The 17,553-nt window shown below is 26.8% G+C and overlaps 12 protein-coding genes across 12 annotated transcripts in view; 10 read left to right on the top strand and 2 right to left on the bottom strand.

Moving 5' to 3' along the window:
* Positions 1–61, top strand: part of ENU1_178730 (14-3-3 protein 1, putative) — a gene marked incomplete at its 5' end in the record, with an annotated part of 725 nt that extends 664 nt beyond the window's left edge. Inside the window, one exon of the mRNA XM_008861415.1 lies at positions 1–61. This exon is cut by the window's left edge and continues 664 nt beyond it. Coding sequence (XP_008859637.1) covers positions 1–14 — 14 coding nt within the window. The 3' untranslated portion in view covers positions 15–61.
* Positions 62–288: 227 nt separating this feature from the next.
* Positions 289–2,787, top strand: ENU1_178720 (hypothetical protein; the record flags this gene model as incomplete). The annotated part of the gene is made up of 1 exon (XM_008861414.1): positions 289–2,787. The coding sequence occupies one exon, from the start codon at positions 289–291 to the stop codon at positions 2,785–2,787; it is 2,499 nt and encodes an 832-aa protein (XP_008859636.1).
* Positions 2,788–3,183: 396 nt separating this feature from the next.
* On the top strand, positions 3,184–4,305 carry ENU1_178710 (membrane-spanning protein, putative; the record flags this gene model as incomplete). Its single annotated transcript, XM_008861413.1, has 1 exon — positions 3,184–4,305. The coding sequence occupies one exon, from the start codon at positions 3,184–3,186 to the stop codon at positions 4,303–4,305; it is 1,122 nt and encodes a 373-aa protein (XP_008859635.1).
* Positions 4,306–4,662: 357 nt separating this feature from the next.
* Positions 4,663–5,624, top strand: ENU1_178700 (inositol polyphosphate kinase, putative; the record flags this gene model as incomplete). The annotated part of the gene is made up of 2 exons (XM_008861412.1): positions 4,663–4,773; positions 4,947–5,624. The coding sequence occupies 2 exons, from the start codon at positions 4,663–4,665 to the stop codon at positions 5,622–5,624; spliced, it is 789 nt and encodes a 262-aa protein (XP_008859634.1).
* An 824-nt stretch (positions 5,625–6,448) lies between these two features.
* Positions 6,449–7,260, bottom strand: ENU1_178690 (START domain containing protein; the record flags this gene model as incomplete). The annotated part of the gene is made up of 2 exons (XM_008861411.1): positions 6,449–7,036; positions 7,090–7,260. The coding sequence occupies 2 exons, from the start codon at positions 7,258–7,260 to the stop codon at positions 6,449–6,451; spliced, it is 759 nt and encodes a 252-aa protein (XP_008859633.1).
* A 196-nt stretch (positions 7,261–7,456) lies between these two features.
* Positions 7,457–8,857, top strand: ENU1_178680 (Ulp1 protease family, C-terminal catalytic domain containing protein; the record flags this gene model as incomplete). The annotated part of the gene is made up of 1 exon (XM_008861410.1): positions 7,457–8,857. One exon carries the CDS (start codon positions 7,457–7,459, stop codon positions 8,855–8,857), a length of 1,401 nt encoding a protein of 466 aa, XP_008859632.1.
* A 152-nt stretch (positions 8,858–9,009) lies between these two features.
* ENU1_178670 (long-chain-fatty-acid--CoA ligase, putative) lies at positions 9,010–10,842 on the top strand (the record flags this gene model as incomplete). Its single annotated transcript, XM_008861409.1, has 1 exon — positions 9,010–10,842. The coding sequence occupies one exon, from the start codon at positions 9,010–9,012 to the stop codon at positions 10,840–10,842; it is 1,833 nt and encodes a 610-aa protein (XP_008859631.1).
* Positions 10,843–11,029: 187 nt separating this feature from the next.
* Positions 11,030–11,739, bottom strand: ENU1_178660 (hypothetical protein; the record flags this gene model as incomplete). Its single annotated transcript, XM_008861408.1, has 3 exons — positions 11,030–11,278; positions 11,391–11,601; positions 11,648–11,739. The coding sequence occupies 3 exons, from the start codon at positions 11,737–11,739 to the stop codon at positions 11,030–11,032; spliced, it is 552 nt and encodes a 183-aa protein (XP_008859630.1).
* A 402-nt stretch (positions 11,740–12,141) lies between these two features.
* ENU1_178650 (RNA recognition motif domain containing protein) lies at positions 12,142–12,920 on the top strand (the record flags this gene model as incomplete). Its single annotated transcript, XM_008861407.1, has 2 exons — positions 12,142–12,275; positions 12,344–12,920. 2 exons carry the CDS (start codon positions 12,142–12,144, stop codon positions 12,918–12,920), a joined length of 711 nt encoding a protein of 236 aa, XP_008859629.1.
* A 179-nt stretch (positions 12,921–13,099) lies between these two features.
* Positions 13,100–13,786, top strand: ENU1_178640 (LIM zinc finger domain containing protein; the record flags this gene model as incomplete). Its single annotated transcript, XM_008861406.1, has 1 exon — positions 13,100–13,786. One exon carries the CDS (start codon positions 13,100–13,102, stop codon positions 13,784–13,786), a length of 687 nt encoding a protein of 228 aa, XP_008859628.1.
* Positions 13,787–13,905: 119 nt separating this feature from the next.
* ENU1_178630 (hypothetical protein) lies at positions 13,906–15,819 on the top strand (the record flags this gene model as incomplete). The annotated part of the gene is made up of 1 exon (XM_008861405.1): positions 13,906–15,819. The coding sequence occupies one exon, from the start codon at positions 13,906–13,908 to the stop codon at positions 15,817–15,819; it is 1,914 nt and encodes a 637-aa protein (XP_008859627.1).
* Positions 15,820–15,909: 90 nt separating this feature from the next.
* ENU1_178620 (hypothetical protein) lies at positions 15,910–17,448 on the top strand (the record flags this gene model as incomplete). The annotated part of the gene is made up of 1 exon (XM_008861404.1): positions 15,910–17,448. One exon carries the CDS (start codon positions 15,910–15,912, stop codon positions 17,446–17,448), a length of 1,539 nt encoding a protein of 512 aa, XP_008859626.1.
* Between the last annotated feature and the right edge of the window lie 105 nt (positions 17,449–17,553).

Genomic DNA, 17,553 nt, shown 5'->3' with positions numbered 1-17,553 from the left:
TATGCAATTATTAAGAGATAATTTAACACTCTGGACTTCTGATGCCTGTGATGAAGAATAAGTGAATTAAATGGTTATTTTCGGTTTTTAGTATTTAGAAAAGATTATTTTCAAATCTTATTTTATTGATAATAAGATTTTAATTATAATTTATCATTACAAAAAAAATTTTGTTATTAAAATAACAATAAAATACATTATTCCATACAAAAATAAGGAAATAAATTGTTTTTTGAGTTTTGAGGAATTGAAAGATCAGATTAAAAGAACTTAAAAGAGTCATCAAATATGAGTGAACAGGAAAAAGCGTTAGAAGCCAAAAAGGCTGAAATCCGTGCACGGATGGAAAAAGAAATGAGAGAGAAAAGAAAAGCTGAAAAAGCAGCTTCTAAAGAAAAAAAAGGAAATGTTAGTGAATTAATTTCTGACATGAAAAAGAAAGTTGCCAATGAGGTTAGAGAAGAAACAGAAAAAGAATGGAAAGCAAAGGTTGAAGAGAAAGTTGTTGAGATTAATAATTTAAAAAGTGAAATAAAAAGACAAGAAGATCAAAAAGCATCTTTAGAAAAAGAAAACAATATACAAAAAAGTACTATTGAACAAAATTCTATTAATATCACTGAACTAAATGAAAAACAAAAAGAGTTACTTGAAATTATTGATAAAATTAACAAAGAAAAAGAAGTATTAAATGGAAAAGTTGAAGAGTTAGAAAATGAAAAAAATGATATTAAACAAAAAAATGAAGAACAAGAATCAATTATTAAAACACTTTCAGAGGAAAAAGAAAAAATAGAAAAAGAATATTTAGAGGAACAAAATAAACGAAATAATGAAGAAACAAATAGAATTAAAGAAATAGAAGAATTAAGAAAACAAATTGAAGAATTAAAAAATATTCAAAATCAATTTAAAGAAAAGGAGGATAATTGGGAAAAAGAAAAGAATGATCTTATTATAAAATTCGAAGAAGACAAAAAAATATTTGAATCTGAAAAAACAAAACAAATCATTGATGAAATTCAAAAAGAAGCTGAAGAAGAATTAGATAAAAGGATTGAAGAAATAGAAAAAGAAGAAGAAATTAAAAGAGCACAATTTGAAGCTACCAAAACAGAAGAAATCAAAACAGAAATGATGGATATGTGTATGAAAATGTTAGATGATATGGAAGAACAAACACGAAATGAAATTTATCAAGAAGTTTTAAATGATATTATGTCAAATGGTTTTGGAGATGTTTCTAATTTGAATGATTCAGAAGAAGTTAAAAGCAGTGATGATAGTGATGAAGATTTATCTGAAGAGAGTAAACGTCAAATAGAAGAAGAGTTAGAACGTGAATTAGAAAGAGAGCTTGAACAAGAACAACATAAAAATGAAGAAAATACATCAATTAATAAAGAAGAACAAATTAATACTGAACAAGAAAAACTAAAAGAGCCAATTAAAACAAATGAAATAAATGACAATGAAAGTGTTGAATCTAGTCAAGTTACCAAGAAAGAATTAGATAGTGATGAAGAACAAAAAGAATTAGAAAGGCAAATCCAATTACAACTAGAAAAAGAATTACAAGCCGAGATGGATAAAGAAAAGGAAGAACCTCAAACAAACGTTCTTTCTCAAGAAAATTCAACTACTCAACATGAAGAAAATTTAATTGAACAAAAAGAAGAAGATACAACTGGAATAACAGAAATTTCTGTGGAACCAACAAAAGATCAACAAATAGGAATATCTGACTCAGTCAATAATTTAGAATCAGTTGACTCGTCTAAAGAAAAATCAATATCTTCAGAATCACCAAAGAAAGAAAGTGATAAGTCAATAACTTTAGAAATAAATGATGAAAATAAAAAACCAACTACAACCCATAGAAGTAGTCTTAATAACTTCTCAAATATAGAAGAAAATAATTTTGATGAAGAAGTAAAAAAAGATGACACTGTTCAACAACATAAAGTAAATGGAGAAGATATTAAGAGAAGAAAATCCGATGGTGCCAATATTAAAATTGAAATGTCAATGTTAGAATCAGAAGGTGGTTTAATTCGAACTGGCATTAGACCGAATAGAAAAACTGGAAGGCAAGCTCCTACTAAGAATTTAATAGAATTTAGAAATTCTTTACCAACAAGTAATGACGAGTCTACTGTTGTGTTAGAACCTCATGAAGAATCAACTGAAGCAAGTAACGAAGAGTCTCCTGTTAAAAAGAGAATACCAGTTGGTGCAAGGGGTATCCCAGGAATGCCAGTGGGAGGTATTAGAATGGGAATTCCAGTTGGGTTTAATCCTGCTTCTGTTCAATTAAAAGCCACTGGTGGAAGAAGAAAGTCATTTTCTCAACAATTCAAAGAAAAAGTTCAACAACAACCAACAGAACCTCTTGCTATGGTTCAGCAACAAGCAGAACAAAAAGCAGAACAACAACGTCATGAACAAGCACAAACATCAGGAAATGAAAGACTAATTAGAAGAAGTGTAAAACAAAATGTAACAAAAGAAGGACCACCACATTTACAACCCCCTTCTGAACAACCATTACCTAAGCAAAACACTTTACCACCTAAACCAGCAGCACCAGCTGCTCTTCCACCAAAACATCATCAAAGTCTTAGTCCCAAGACAGGTTCTCAAACACAATTACAAACAAAACCATCTGCGCCAATAGAACAACCACCAACACCACCAAAACCAGCTCATCTAACAAGTAAGGAAGAAAAGAAGAAAAAGAAAGAAGAAAAGAAAAAAGAAAAAGAGAAGAAAAAATCTAAAAAATAAATCTTTATTTTATTCTTTCGTTTTTGTTAACAAGAAATTTGGTTATTTTTTCTTTTCAATTGAAAGAACTTAAAAAGAGGAAATGGTATTTATTGAGTTAATAACCCTTTTCCTATTTGTTAAGGCAGAGATATTTTCATTTTCAGTTTCTTCTTCCTCTAGAAAGTTAGTTTCATTAAAAGAATTCTCATATGGAGAAAATGGTGATTTTTACATTGATATAAAAAAAGTTTGTTTTAGAGTTTTTTTTGAACAAATGTGTCAAATAAAGGTATTTATCTGAAGAATGAATTAGTTGAAGATCAAAACAGTAATTTTAGTGGTTTTGTGTTATTACCATCAGAATATCCAATTAATGATATTTGTATACTAACAAAGAATGGACAATTATCAAATATGTCTTCAAAGGGTTATGTGTTTTTTCAATTAAAAACACAGTCAACACATATAACTGTAAAAAAAGGAACATATAGGCTTGTTTATTTTTCATGTGTAGATAAGAAAATAAAAGGATTTAATGCAAAAATTATTCAAGGATATACAAAAGATGGTATTTATCATTATCTTAGTTCTGGAGAATATCCAATGATTAGGATAACAGAATTTTTTGGATTTATTTTATTAGTAGTAATATTATATGATTTGTACTTATTACATAAACGTGAAACTCATACTGTGCAAACGCTTATTACTGGATTTGGTATTATTCTTTTCTTCCATCTTTGTTTTGATGTCTTAACATTAAAAGCAACTGATTCTAAAGGAATCTCTAATATTCGATATTTTGATTATACCTTTCGTATAATAGAGACTTTGTCATTTTATATAGTCACATTACTTGTTGCTTCTGGGTGGTCAAGAAAAAGTAAATTCAGTTTTGAACAGAAAAAAACTTTATTATTTTTTATACTTCTTCAAGTTCTTTCAAATATATTATATCTTGTTGCTAAAGAAAATGAATTAGTAAATACACGTGTAACTTCTGTATTAAGGTTGATTGATATCATATGTAGTATTTGTATTCTCTTCCCTTTAATCAAAACATTAAATTTATTAAAAAAAAATACTGGTACTGAAGCAAAAACATTAAAGCAATACCAAAGATTTAGTAGATGTTATTCTATATTACTTACTATTGCTTATTTTAAAATATTAATTGCATATATTAATGATATTGCTTCAACAAGAGAATTTGATTTTATTTATTTGTCTGTTGATAAAGCTCTTTATATTATTTATTCAATTTATTTAATGATTGCCTTTCGACCTAAAAAGATTATTTCATCATCTGATGAACCAAAAGAATTAATGACAGAAAATTCTTTCGATGAGACTAAGCAAGAAATTTCTAAAAATACAAAAAATTATCAACAAGAAGTATCACTAAGTTCTTTTCCTACCGAAATGTCTCAAAACGAAGAGATTAAAAGTGTAGTTTTACTTGACAATAATGAACACCAAGAAGACAAAATTTCAACTACTCATAATAAAAATGATATTTTTGTTGAACTTGAGTAACTTAACTCATCTAACTCATTTTGTTTTTTAAATTGTTTTGACGTTTAGCTTAAATTTTTTTGTCTTGTAACAAAATTCTCTGAAATACAATATATAAAAATAAGTTCCACTCATTTTTTCTCTTTTTTGATATTATTTTGTCTTCGAAATTGTATTTTTAAAAGAAGAAAAAAATATTACAAATCATTTTATTTTTGAAAGATTAAACCGAAATATATTCTACTATTTTTTTCTATTTATTTATAGTTTTTTTTATTTAACGATTCTATTCGTGGTGATACGTGAACTACAAAGAACGAAAAGGAATCGTACAATTGTTATTTAAAGGAACTTAAAAAATTAAATTATATTTACATAATGTCTATATCAACAACAAAATCAGAATGGATTCAAGCAGGAGGTCATGGTGGAAGTCATCAATTAGTACCAAATGGTGAATATTTGCTTAAGCCATGTCTTGCTCCAAGGGTTTGTTATTATTTTTATAAAGAAAATATTCAATTTTAGTTGAAAACAAAAGTATGTTAATTTACTGTTTTCATTTGCATTTCCCTCTTTTTGTCAAGAGAACAAAAAATAAAGAAAAGCAAAAATAGAATTGAGAAATAAGTTTATGAGAAATTGTTAATTAATATTTTTAGGAAAAAGCATTTTATTTAAAAGTTCAAAATGATAAAGAATGGTGTGAAACTGAAATTATTCCAAAATTTTATGGAATTGAAGAACATGATTTTGGTTATGGTGAATTTGAATTTATTAAAATGGAAAATTTAATGAACCAAATTAAAAAGCCATTTGTTTTAGATTTAAAAATCGGTACACAAACTTGGGATCCAGAAACATCTTCTAAAAAAATGAAAAAAAGATTAGTTGTTGACTCAACATCAACTACTACTTCACTTGGTGTTCGATTTAGTGGAATGAGACGTAATGTAACTGATAAACCAACTTTATATTCAAGATATTTGTGTACAAATGAAGTTAATACAAGAGACTCATTAAAAGAATATATTAAATTATATTTCTTTGATGGAGAAAAGTATAGAAATGATCTTCTTCCTTACTTTATTCAAAGTATTAGTAAAATGATTGATGTAATGAATAAAAAACAATTTAAGATGTTTTCTGCTTCTGTTCTTTTTGTTTATGACGGTGCTAGGAAATTTGAAGACCAAAAACATGCATGTAAAATTATTGATTTTGCTCATGCTTGGGATGTTACAGAAGAAGAGTGTAATGTTGACGATGGATTTGTTATTGGTCTTACAACTTTAAAAATAATGTTAGAAGAGTTACATAGTGAATTTAACTTATTGTAAATTTTATTGAAAACAAAAAACCTCTTTTCTTTTTATTAATTTTATTCATTAAACAAACTTTTTAGGTTTCTTTTATAAGGGGAGTTGTTAAATATACATTAAGTTAATTATTAAGTTATAATTTAAAAGATATTTTTAACAGTAAATTTAGTTACTGTTTTTTTTTCTTTTCATTCATCCCATATTTTAATTTAAAAAACTTCTGTTTATATTACATGTACTACTTTAATATCCAATGTATAAAAAGAATTTAACAATTATACTATAATATCAATTATCGTTATTACCAATAACAATCATATCATTATTTTTATAATAATATTTAAATATGTTTTTTCATTAAGTAATAGAGAAGTTATAACTAAAAAACTAAACAAAAACCATAATCCTAGACTAGTTTTTCTATTCTTATTTTCTTTACTTTGAAATTATAAATTTCTTTATTGTGTATTTTTCTTACTTAAAATTTTTAGATAAAATAAATATATAGAATTTTACTAAAATTTAAAAAGAAGATAAATTATTGTTAAAATTAATCCAATTAGAAATATATATAGTATTATAATTCGTTTGGAATGTTTTTATTGTCTGAATTATTTTTTTAACGAATAATAAAGAATATTGAAGTATTTTCAAAAACTTAACCCAAAAATGACTGTCAAACTAAAGTTAATAAATTATAAATTATAAATATTTAATAATATATAATAGAATATAATAATAATTATTGTTATTATTAAAATAATAGTAGTTTTTGAACGTTTTAAGAAATAAAAAATTGAATGAAAGATAATTAATTTGAATATAATAAATTCAAAAGTAAATTACTCTTCTAACTTTTTCTTTGATTCAAGAATAACTTTTCCTTCTTTCATCCAATATTTTTCATCAGGATGATTAGCTTTTTTCCACTCAGGATATTTAGCAGAAGCCTTTCTTAAATCTTCTACACAATCAGCTACCATTGTTTTTGTTGCTTTATTTACACACCAATTAGGAATCCATCCATTCCAAGCATTCCAACTAAAGAAACTTAGTTTAGTACCTTCTGGAGTTTTTTCTATTACATAACCAGTTTTAAGACTCTTTGCACGAATAAAATCTTTTTCAACTGGTGCTTTTTCATGTTCAACTGAATGGTTAATAATAATAAATAATGATTTATCTTCATTAAACCACCAAGACCTCATGTTGACCCAATCACGATTTTTTATAGTGAATGGCATTTTAACACTATAATATCCTATTTCAGTATTTTCATCAATCTGTTCAACTAATCTTTCTGACTTCATAGACGAGTCCCATTCTGTTCTATATGCTGGATCTTGTACAACATCATGAAGTACTTCTGCAGGAATATCATGTAATGCCATAGTTTTCAATTTAACTTGAAGGATTTCTTCATTTTCTGCCTATGAATATAAATATTCATACGAATAATTTTTTCAAATCAAAAATAACAAACGTCTCTAAATAACACTTTCGTTCCATTTTTGTCTTGTTTCACTTTCCATCCATCGTCATCATCAATTGTCTTTTTAAATTCCATAAAATCTTCTAATGAAGGGACAGGATATTTTGGATTGTTTGTTAATGTGTACACATCTCCGTATAATTGAATCATCCAATCACTCATCCTTTATTTAGATTTCTTGAATAATATTTTCAAGTTCATTTAATGACAGGGATAGGTTATTTATCTTTCACTCTCTCGTGTGTTTTTCTTCCTTTTTCATTCTATCATTTTATTAGACTCTTTTGTTTTTAATAACAAAAGATGCTATGAAAAAATCATAAACTATTGAAATAACCTAAACAGAAGATTTAATTAAATGACGAGTCAAGGAATAAACCTTATAGGGGAAAGTATTTTGAATGAAGAGACAAAAAATGCCTTTAATGAAAATGGAAAACAATGGCAAGTTGAATGTCCAATGTGCTTTTATCGTCATTCTTGTAATTTATCTAAACAAGCCATTCAATTAGATAAACATAAATTATTATTTAATGGGGGAGAAATTGGTGTTGATGAAATTACTAAATTTGTTATTGAAAAGAAAACTAATGCTATTATCCTTCAAATTCATTGTAAAGACTCAGATGACAATGCTTTTTTTTTAATACAGCAAGATGCAAAACCATTCATTGATGGATTAAAACAAGTTGGATTAATTGAAAAACGAAGAGCACGTTATGATTCATCTCCAGGAAGTTTCACAGAAAAAGTTGACATATATCTTAAACAATTAGAAAATGAAACAAAAGAAGAGAGAGAGAAAGTTATAATAGAAGATACAATAATACCTCACAATGAGAAAGGTCGAACTGTTTTAAATGAACATAAACATCAAACATTAAAACAACGAAAAGGAAGTAAAAGTAAAATAGAAAAGAAAGAACTAACAACAGAATGTATTGATCTTGTTGAAGAAGAAGAAATTGATTTGGCTTTACATAATGACTCTAAAAAACCTCATCCGACAATTAGTCTAAGAAGAATTACAAGAAAATTATCAAAGGAAATTGATGATAGAGAAGGTGTTGAACTTTTTAGATATAACTCAATTGCTATTTATGATGTAGACTTAAAACGTGTTAGAGGGGATATGTTAAATGACATTATCATTAATTTTTATATTGAATTTCTCCAAAATGAACTACAACAAAAGCAGTACTACTTTTGTAATTCATACTTCTGCAGAAAATTAGAAAGTGGTAATTTTAATGAACTAGTTCGATGGGTGAAAGAAGATTGGTTCCAGAAGAAGTTTATTTTTATTCCTCAATATCAAGGAGATGGAAAGTCAGGTCATTGGTATTTATTTATCGTTTGTTGTCAAATGTATAAAAAAGGTGAGGAAAAATCTAAAAAATCAAAAGAAAAAACACAGTCTAAAAAAAATGACAATAGTTTTGAATTTGATCCTTGCATTCTTGCTATTGACAGTATGCCACAAAATGAATCAAAAATTGGAATCATCAAAAAATTAAAAAGTTTTATTGCTTCGTTATCTAAAGAAGGTACTCACCAAGTAGACAAATTTGTGGTTGATGCTCCTCGTCAACGAAATACTATTGATTGTGGTGTGTTTATGTTATATTTTATTGATAAAATTGCAAGAACAAATCCTACTACATTATTAGAACTAAAAAACTGTTTATTATTAAATGAAGCACTAAATTTTAGAGAAGTTATTGAAGATGCATTGACTATAGCCTCTGTGACACAATAATTGTATTATTTTTTGTTATTTATTACAACACTCTAAGTTAAATTACTTTTTAATTTAAACAGATTGAATCTCCATATTATAATAACTTTTCTTCATGAAAAGACAAGACTATTTAAGAAAAATTGTTTGAACAGAATGATAAGTTTGTACCAATGGAACAACAAAGTATTCAAATTCAACTTGAAAACATTGACAAAAAACCAATTAAATTATTTGATAAATTTCCTAAAACCATTGTAGAAGCCTTAATGTGTAACCAATTTATTAAAGGACCTGCATTAACAATTAAGGATGATAACAAAACTACAATTTCTTGGAAATCGTTGATTGAGTCATCTTTTCAATGTGCATATTCATTAATGGATATTAAGCACCAATATCCAGTTCGTTCAGAAAAATCAGTTATTTTGTGTATGAATAATTGTAAAGAATCATTTGAAATTTGTTATGGGTGTTTTCTTTGTGGACTTATTCCAATATTTATATCACCAAGGGTTTCAATAATAGAGATAAATAAAGTAATTCAATCAAGTAAAGTCATAGTATGTTTTTTTGATTATCATCAAAAAAACAAATTTGAAAGAATTCAATCTGACTGTGACACTAAAATGGTTGTTGTAGGAACAAAAAAAATGTCTAATCCAACAATTCAATCATATTTAGATTTTATTCGATTGAAAGAAGAAAATGCTGAAATTCAACAACAAAAACAAAAAGAGATACAAATAATTATTGAAAATACAAAACCAGAAGATATTTGTGAAGTTGTTTACATTCCAAATGAAGAAGGGGGATTAAAAGGTGTAATATGGAGTCATAATAATATCATTTGTGAATGTTATTACTTAAATGAACTCTTTTTATTTGGTGAGAAAGAACGATATTTTCATTTCTTATCAAACAGCTTCTTTTTTGAAAGGATTATGACATTTTATATAGCATTATTATTTCGATTTCATATTTTCATTGGAACACCCGAGTTAATGAGGAAAAATGCAAATGGATTGTTTATTTTAATGAAAAAAGTTTGTCCAACTATTATTTTAGGAATACCTAGGATATATGAAAAAATTATTGAAAAGATGAAACAAAAGAAAGGAAGTTTGAATGAATGGGCCATGAAAAATGCTCTATGTGGAATTTCTCAATTAGAGGATGGAGGTCGTAAACAAAAAAGGTATGGATTTGCTATAAAGATTCTAAAAAGAAATCTTAAAAAAATTGGACTTCACAAAACTCGAATTTTGCTTAATGCTATTAATCCTTTAACACTAGAGATGATAAATGAATTACATGAAATAGGACTATCAGTTTATGATGGTCTATGTCTTCCAGAGACAACAGGGTATTGTTGTATCAATAGAAAGAAATGTTATTGTGCACATTCTCTTGGGTCAAGTTTAAGTGAAGACATTTCAATAAAAATTTTTGAAGGAAAAATTATTGTTGAAGGGCCAACTGTTGCATGCGGGTACGCTGAACAGGCACAAAATAAAGGTTGGTTCACAGAAACAACATTTTCAAGTATTTTTAAAGGAAGGATAGAAAAAAAAGAACATAATGATTTTATTTTTGTAGAACGGACATTAATTCCATTGATTATTACAAAAACAGGAGAATGGGTATATCCATTACCAATTGAAGAACAACTAAATACAATTACAACAGTTCGTTGTTCAATGGTTGTTGGTGATAATGAAAAGTTCATTGGATGTGTTTTATTCACAACACCACAAGAAGTAGAAGCAGAATTGAAAGAAAAAGCCCCTTCACAAGAAAATATTGGAAAAGACCCATTCTATGGTGCTTATCTAAAAGAGAGAATAGAAAAAATTAATATGAATTTATCAAAAAGTAATAAACTCAAACGGTTTGTTGTATTAATTGATTCAACTATAGAACCACCACTAAGTGATGAAAAACGTCAACAATTATTAAATAAATATTCGCATCATATAGGATTATTATTCAAATCAATAAATTAGAAAACTGAATATGACTAATTTTGGTTTTATTACAACTAAAAAACTGTTACTAAAGCAATAATAAAATTGAATTACAAAATATTTTCATTAAAAGAAAATAATTAAAGATCTTTACAACCAAAGAAAGTAATAACGAATGAAAGATTTTATAAACTATTTGTTAAGATATATATACAATTTTATCTTCCTATTGCTCTGTTTCATTTTCTCTAAGCAATGAATATACGCTAATAACTTTTGTTTCTTTTGGATGTTCAAGAGCAAATTCATCAAAATATCCCCAATTTCCACCACAATAATTTGTTGAAGGTAATTGTTTAATTTCATCTATGATTGGAGATTTTCTTCGTTCGAGTGTTGCTTGGTATCGAGGTATTAAATACCTTTTAATCAATTTTGAAGTCATTGACTTTGATGACACTAATTTCTTTGAAGCCTAGAAGATTAATGACTTTATATTCTCAATACAATGATTTATAATAAATTGAATATTGTTTGTTCTTATGAAAAAAAGTATATGTGTAAAGAATTCTTAAACAAAAACAAACAATTGGGGTTACTGATGTAAAATATTCATTCCAATGATCAACAACTTCAAAATATCGGTCTTTTGAATCAAAATCAAATTCCCTCGGAATAACTAAATCCTCAATTCTAATAATTTGATTTGCTCTTGTCACAGAATACCACCACCTAGTTGATCTTGGTGGAATAGTTAATGTAACTGTCCACACATGGTTTGTGTTCCAACTCATTTTTCTAGAGAATTAATTTTCTTTGTCTTCAAAAACAATATTTTTCAAACTTACTCATTCCATTATCAAAGTTAACAATCAGTTCTTCTCCATATTGTGTTATATAATGAATTGATAATGATAATGTAATTATATGTTCCATGGTGTGTTAATACAAGTTACTTGTTTTTGGTCTTTTCAAGTATAAGTACTAAACATGAAGTACTTTTACAAAGACCTTCACTATATTTAGTATGCATTTTTAAAAATTAAATTTTGAATTAATATTTAGGGTTTTTTATTAACAGTTAACTTTGTTTCCTTCTGCTCAAATTAACAAGAATCTTAGATATTTTCTTCATATCTTTCAGTTTTGTCTTCTTTTTTTTCTTTTCAACAAAATATCAATTCAAAAAATCATTGAATTTCTTTTAATCACTAAATTTTAAAAAAGTGAAAGGAAAATACGAGATTGTTCCTCTTTTCATTTCTCTTAGATTTATAGGTTATAAGGAAATATTTAATCCAAGTTTTTCTTTTTTAAAGAAAGTTACTCTTATACAAAATGGATCCTTATTGTTATCGTATTTGTCAATTCTATACATGTGTTAAAGTCACAAATTTGAATAAAACCATCACTCCACTAAAACTAATGAATTTATTTGAACATTGTGGAGATATTGTGTCTATCAGAATATCGTTTGTTTTTTTTTTCCTATTATCTCTTTTTTATCACCTTAGATATTAATATAATCTAATTATAATAGAAAATTATTAAATGGAAATAAATGGGCAATTATCAATTTTGGAGAGTCCAAGGCAGTTGAACTCGCTGAATTATTGTCTGGATCAATGTTTGAAGACAGACTAATTAATGTATATGGTTGTACTTTAGGAAAAAATGATTTTGATAACACAGAAGAATTTTACTTTGGTAGAAATTTACCATTGTCTACTAAAGAAAAAAATACTCTTAGCGACACTTCTATTCGTGTTGAGTCAAATGGAAATTCTTATTTTATAAACACTTCAAACCATATCACTAAAGGAAAGAAGTATTTATCTTGTGATAACTTTAAAATTAGTTTTAACACTGAAACTGGTATGTTAGAATTACTTGAGAATTCAGAAGAAATAATACATGACAAGCATAAAGGGTTTGACTCTAAACGAACAAAAAGCTTTGATGAAAATTCAATAAATGAAGACATTTTTAATGACGATAGTTTAAATTCCCAATATGAACAGAATTTTGAATTATTAAAAGAAGAGATGAATACATTAGATTGGTGGAATAATATTGAATTTCCTATTCCTTCTTGTTTTCGTGTAAACAAATCATAAATTAAAAGTTACTTTTAATTAATGTATTTGTAACATTGTTTATTTAATTATTTTAATTGAATAAGTCAAACATTTATCTTTCAAAATTAAAAATTTATAAACTTTAAAAAAAGTTAAATCTTTTCATTCTTTAAAAAAGATCTAACTAACAGAAAACTCAAAATCAATAAAAGTCAAACATGTCTAATAGATGTCCAGTATGTAATAAATTTGCTTATGCTGCTGAGTCTTGTAATATTAACGGTACATTTTATCATAAATCTTGTATGAAATGTAAAGTATGTAATTGTAACCTTTCTATCTCAAGTTATAAACTTTTAAAAGGAACAAACGAAATTTATTGTTCTGTTCATCTTCCTCAACCAAAAAATCTTCAGGCAGCTACAACTTTAGAAACAATGACAGCTAAACAATGTCATAGACCAGAACTTGTAAATAAGAATATTCAAGGTGGTGTTGAACAACGAAGAAATCTCCAAGCAACTGATACTCTTGACATTCAATCAGCTCAACGAACTAAAGGAGTGTTAGTAAATAGTCAAGTCCGTGGGTGCTGTGAACAAAGAACAAATACAGGTAAATTGGGAATTGCAGACGTTAATGCTATTGCACAATCAAAGTCATCACAATCACTTGTCAACGGTCAGGTCCATGGTGGGTCAGACCAAAGAACAAATACAGGTAAGTTGGGAATTGCAGACGTTAATGCTATTGCACAATCAAAGTCATCACAATCACTCTACAACGCTCAAGTTAGAGGTGCTGGTAGAAATTGTCAAGCAACTGAAAGTATAGAAATTGATCATATCAAACAAGCTCCAAAAGTTGGTGTCATTCAAAATCCACAGATTAGAGGAACAAAATAAATATTTTGTTTTATTTAACATGGTTTTTTTTAATTTAGTAGTTTAATTAATGATAAAAGTATTAATAAAGACATAATTATAATAGAACTTAAAAAAGAGTCTAAAATCAGTATTTACTGATGCTTATAGAAAAAGAATTTCTTCAAGTACTTGTAGAATTTCTTGACAATGAAACAAGAAAGAAAATGATGTTTATTAATAAAAAAATTCAGCAAGTAATTCTTTGTGACAAAACATTTAGAGGTACAGCTGATGAAGTATCTAAAGAATATAGCCACTGTTCACAAATTACTAAAGTGATAATGACAACTGAAAAAGAGTATTGTAGTTCATTTAATTGTTTATTTCTACCACAACTGAGAGAACTAGAAATTAAAAGTTCTATCAATGAGAGTCAATTATATGACCTTCTATCTGTTGTGAAAGACGTAGAAGTAAAACGTTTGTCTATTAAATCAATTTCTTCAATTTCATTTGAAGAACCAATAATTGATTTACTAAGTTGTTTAACTTCATTAACTGAGTTTGAATGCTTTGAGCCACTTACATTTTCTACACAATCAGTATCTGTCTTAGAAAAATTAGAGAAGTTAACAATATATTGTGAAAATGATATTTCATTTATTACTAACTTAAAATATTTAAAGAATTTAAAAGTTTATTCTTCAAATGAAAATGTGTTAAATTCATTAATCAATAATATAAAATTAATGAGCCTCACTTCAATTGATATTCATTCATTACCTTGTATTTCTCAAACTTCATCATTAGATGAATTCGTGTTACATTCATCTCTTTTAAGACTAGTACTTCCCATTTCATTAGAAATTATTTCTTCATTAACCTCTCTTACACCAACAAATAAATCATACTTTTTTTATATCAAACCTTCTGATACTCTTCCAATATCAATTAGTATTGACAAACCTTTATCAACACTTCCTTGTAAATTTTTCTTTTGTTTTAACCTTCCTATTTCTTTAGGTTTAGTTCACTCAAAATTAACTAATGAACAACTGTTATTCATATTAAAAAATAATATCCTTTCTTCTCCAATTATCCAATTGTTTATTGATAATTCACCTTCATTAACTTCTTCATTATTTACATCAAATACTTTTACTTCAATTCAACGTTTATATCTTAATGAACAACCATTCTTAGATATTTCTTCTTTTACAACTTTAAAAGGATTAAAATTATTAGTACTTTCAAAAACTTCTTATCCAACTCAATTACTCCCTCTTCCATCAGTAAAAACACTTTCATTACAATCAGTTAATAATTTTACATCATTTACTTCTTTATCAAATTTTCCTTCCTTAACTGCTCTTGAACTTTTTGACATTCCAAGTAAATGTTATCTTGATGGTTCTTTAAAATATTTTACACATATTAACTCTTTGATAATAGAACCATTGTCTTATGAACGACTTTCTTTACAACATGTCTCATCAATTCATGATTTAGTCTTATATGATCAAAACTCAAAACTTCAACCTCATAACTTTGATTTCTATTTGACATACATAACTTCTTTAACCATCCAAAAATTCCTTAATATCAAGGATTTCTCATTTATCAACAACGCTAAGTCATTACGTTCTTTAAATATTACAGAGTGTCCCCTACTTGATCCTTCTTCTTTGAAACAATTAACTCAAATAACAACTTTAACAAAATTAAAAATTCGTCAAAAAATGATTAAAGAATTAACTTATTCTATTAATAAAGAGTATTCATTCATTTCTTCATTATCTTCACTTCAAAAAATACAATTGGCATTACCTACTTCTTATGAAGTACTTTGTCAAATATTTCATTGTAAAAATATTGTCTCAATAGATTTTTTCTCTTGTTTATGTAATGATAAAAGTCCAGTTGACCCGCTATTATTTGTTCCTGCTTTAACATGTTGTCATTTAAAAAAACTGTCCTTTCCCAATGAAATGAGAGTAAAACAATGTACTTTATGGGATATTATTAAGAAAGAATTTTTATTAAAAAATATTGTTTTAAATGACAATTATTAATATTTTTTGTTTTGTTTTGTTTTTTTTTTTAATTTTATTAAAATAAAATGATCTTAAAAATAATCTTAAAAAATAGAACATCAAGGAGGAATGGAAAAAGAAGAGCACAGCCTTATTATTCAAAGACAACACCAGGAGTTAGCAATGATTAGAGAAGAGGTTAATAGAAAACTTGAAATTCTTCAAAAATCAGTTCAAATTAATCAATCAACTCTTCAACAAATGATAAGTTATGAAACTACAACAAAGAAAGAGATGATTGAGAGGTTACGGAATGAGCTATCTGTAAATAAAGAAAATGAAGAGGCTCTTAATAACTTTGATAAGTTATTAAGTTCTTTTATATCTGTTCATGAAGATGGAAATCAAAAAATTAATAATTGCATAAATGACACTATAAACGATTTCAATAGAATAAAAAATGATATGTTGATTAGTATTGACATATCATTAAGATCATTAGAAAAAAGGTTATATAATTATGAGTCTCATTTTAGTGAAATAGAAACTTTTCAAAAGAAAGTAGGCAGCTTCAATCCACATAATATTACTTTAAGATTCGTTGATGGGGATATTAGTTTAGATGAAAAGGTAACTAAAAATGATAGATTTAAAGGAACTTTGTTGGAAGAATTTTTGGCAGCTTCAGAAAATCAAAACAAGGACAGTTCTGATCTCAAAGTTGTAGAAATCAATAGAAGCAAAGAATTCTTTAAATACATTCTTTCATTCATTACTGATAATGAAATAGTTATAGGAGAAGGAAGTATAGCTTCTCTTCAAGCAGCTTCAAATGAATTAACTGCTTACGGAATTAAACCAGAAGAAATCTATCAGTCAATGAGACATGCCATCACCTGTTATTCATTGGAGCATTCCGATCAATCAGATGAGGTATTATGTAGTGCACTAGGATTGTCTCAATTTACACAACTATTTTCTCTTCAAAAAGCTTGTTTACAAGCAAAAGAAGAAGAAAAAGACTTTGCACAAAAATTATTAGAATGCAAAACGTTTGCTGAAGCTACCACCGTTCTTCAAAAGACTGTCACCAACAGACAATTGAGAATTGAACAGATGACTTCCCAACAATTAATTAATTTTATTATCTCTGCTCTTCCCCAACGTACTTCAGTTGATTTCAAAGTCTCAAATACAAATTTGGTGTGTCAAGGAAATAGTGTTACAAATAGACTACATAAACAGTTCAATGTAGCTATGATTCCAGAAATAGTCTCAGCATATACTATTAAAGTTGTTGCACCTGGAAGTTCAGGTATTGGAAATGCAATGTACATTGGTTTTTCTTATGCACAATTATCAAACCCACCTAAAGATCAACAATGGGTCAAATTGGGTTATTACATGTCAATTTATAATGGCAACCTTTATTCTGAGAAAGTTACTCCAAATAGTGGAAATCATGTCTATTATAATAAAAGAATCACTCGTGATGATTTAGTGGTTTGTTGGTACTCTCGTATAACAAGAAGTATTGGGTTCATTGTAAATGGAGTTCAATTAGGTCCTGCATTTGTTGGAATTACTCAACTAAACTTATATCCAATTTTAGTTGTTTACGAAGTTGAACAAACATTTGCAGTTGATAAAATATTACCAATTCAATGAATTAATTTCTATTTTTGTTTTTCAGTTTTTTTCTTTCTCCAATTATTCGAATATAATTTCTTAATAACAATAAATGAATGAAAATGAAAGAGTTTCAAAGAGGAA

The sequence above is a fragment of the Entamoeba nuttalli genome, assembly GCF_000257125.1.
Source record: "Entamoeba nuttalli P19 unplaced genomic scaffold asmbl_8016, whole genome shotgun sequence".
Classification (NCBI taxonomy): Eukaryota; Evosea; order Mastigamoebida; family Endamoebidae; genus Entamoeba; species Entamoeba nuttalli.
Note: the sequence above shows the minus strand (reverse complement) of the source record. Positions and strands in the feature narration are given on the sequence as shown.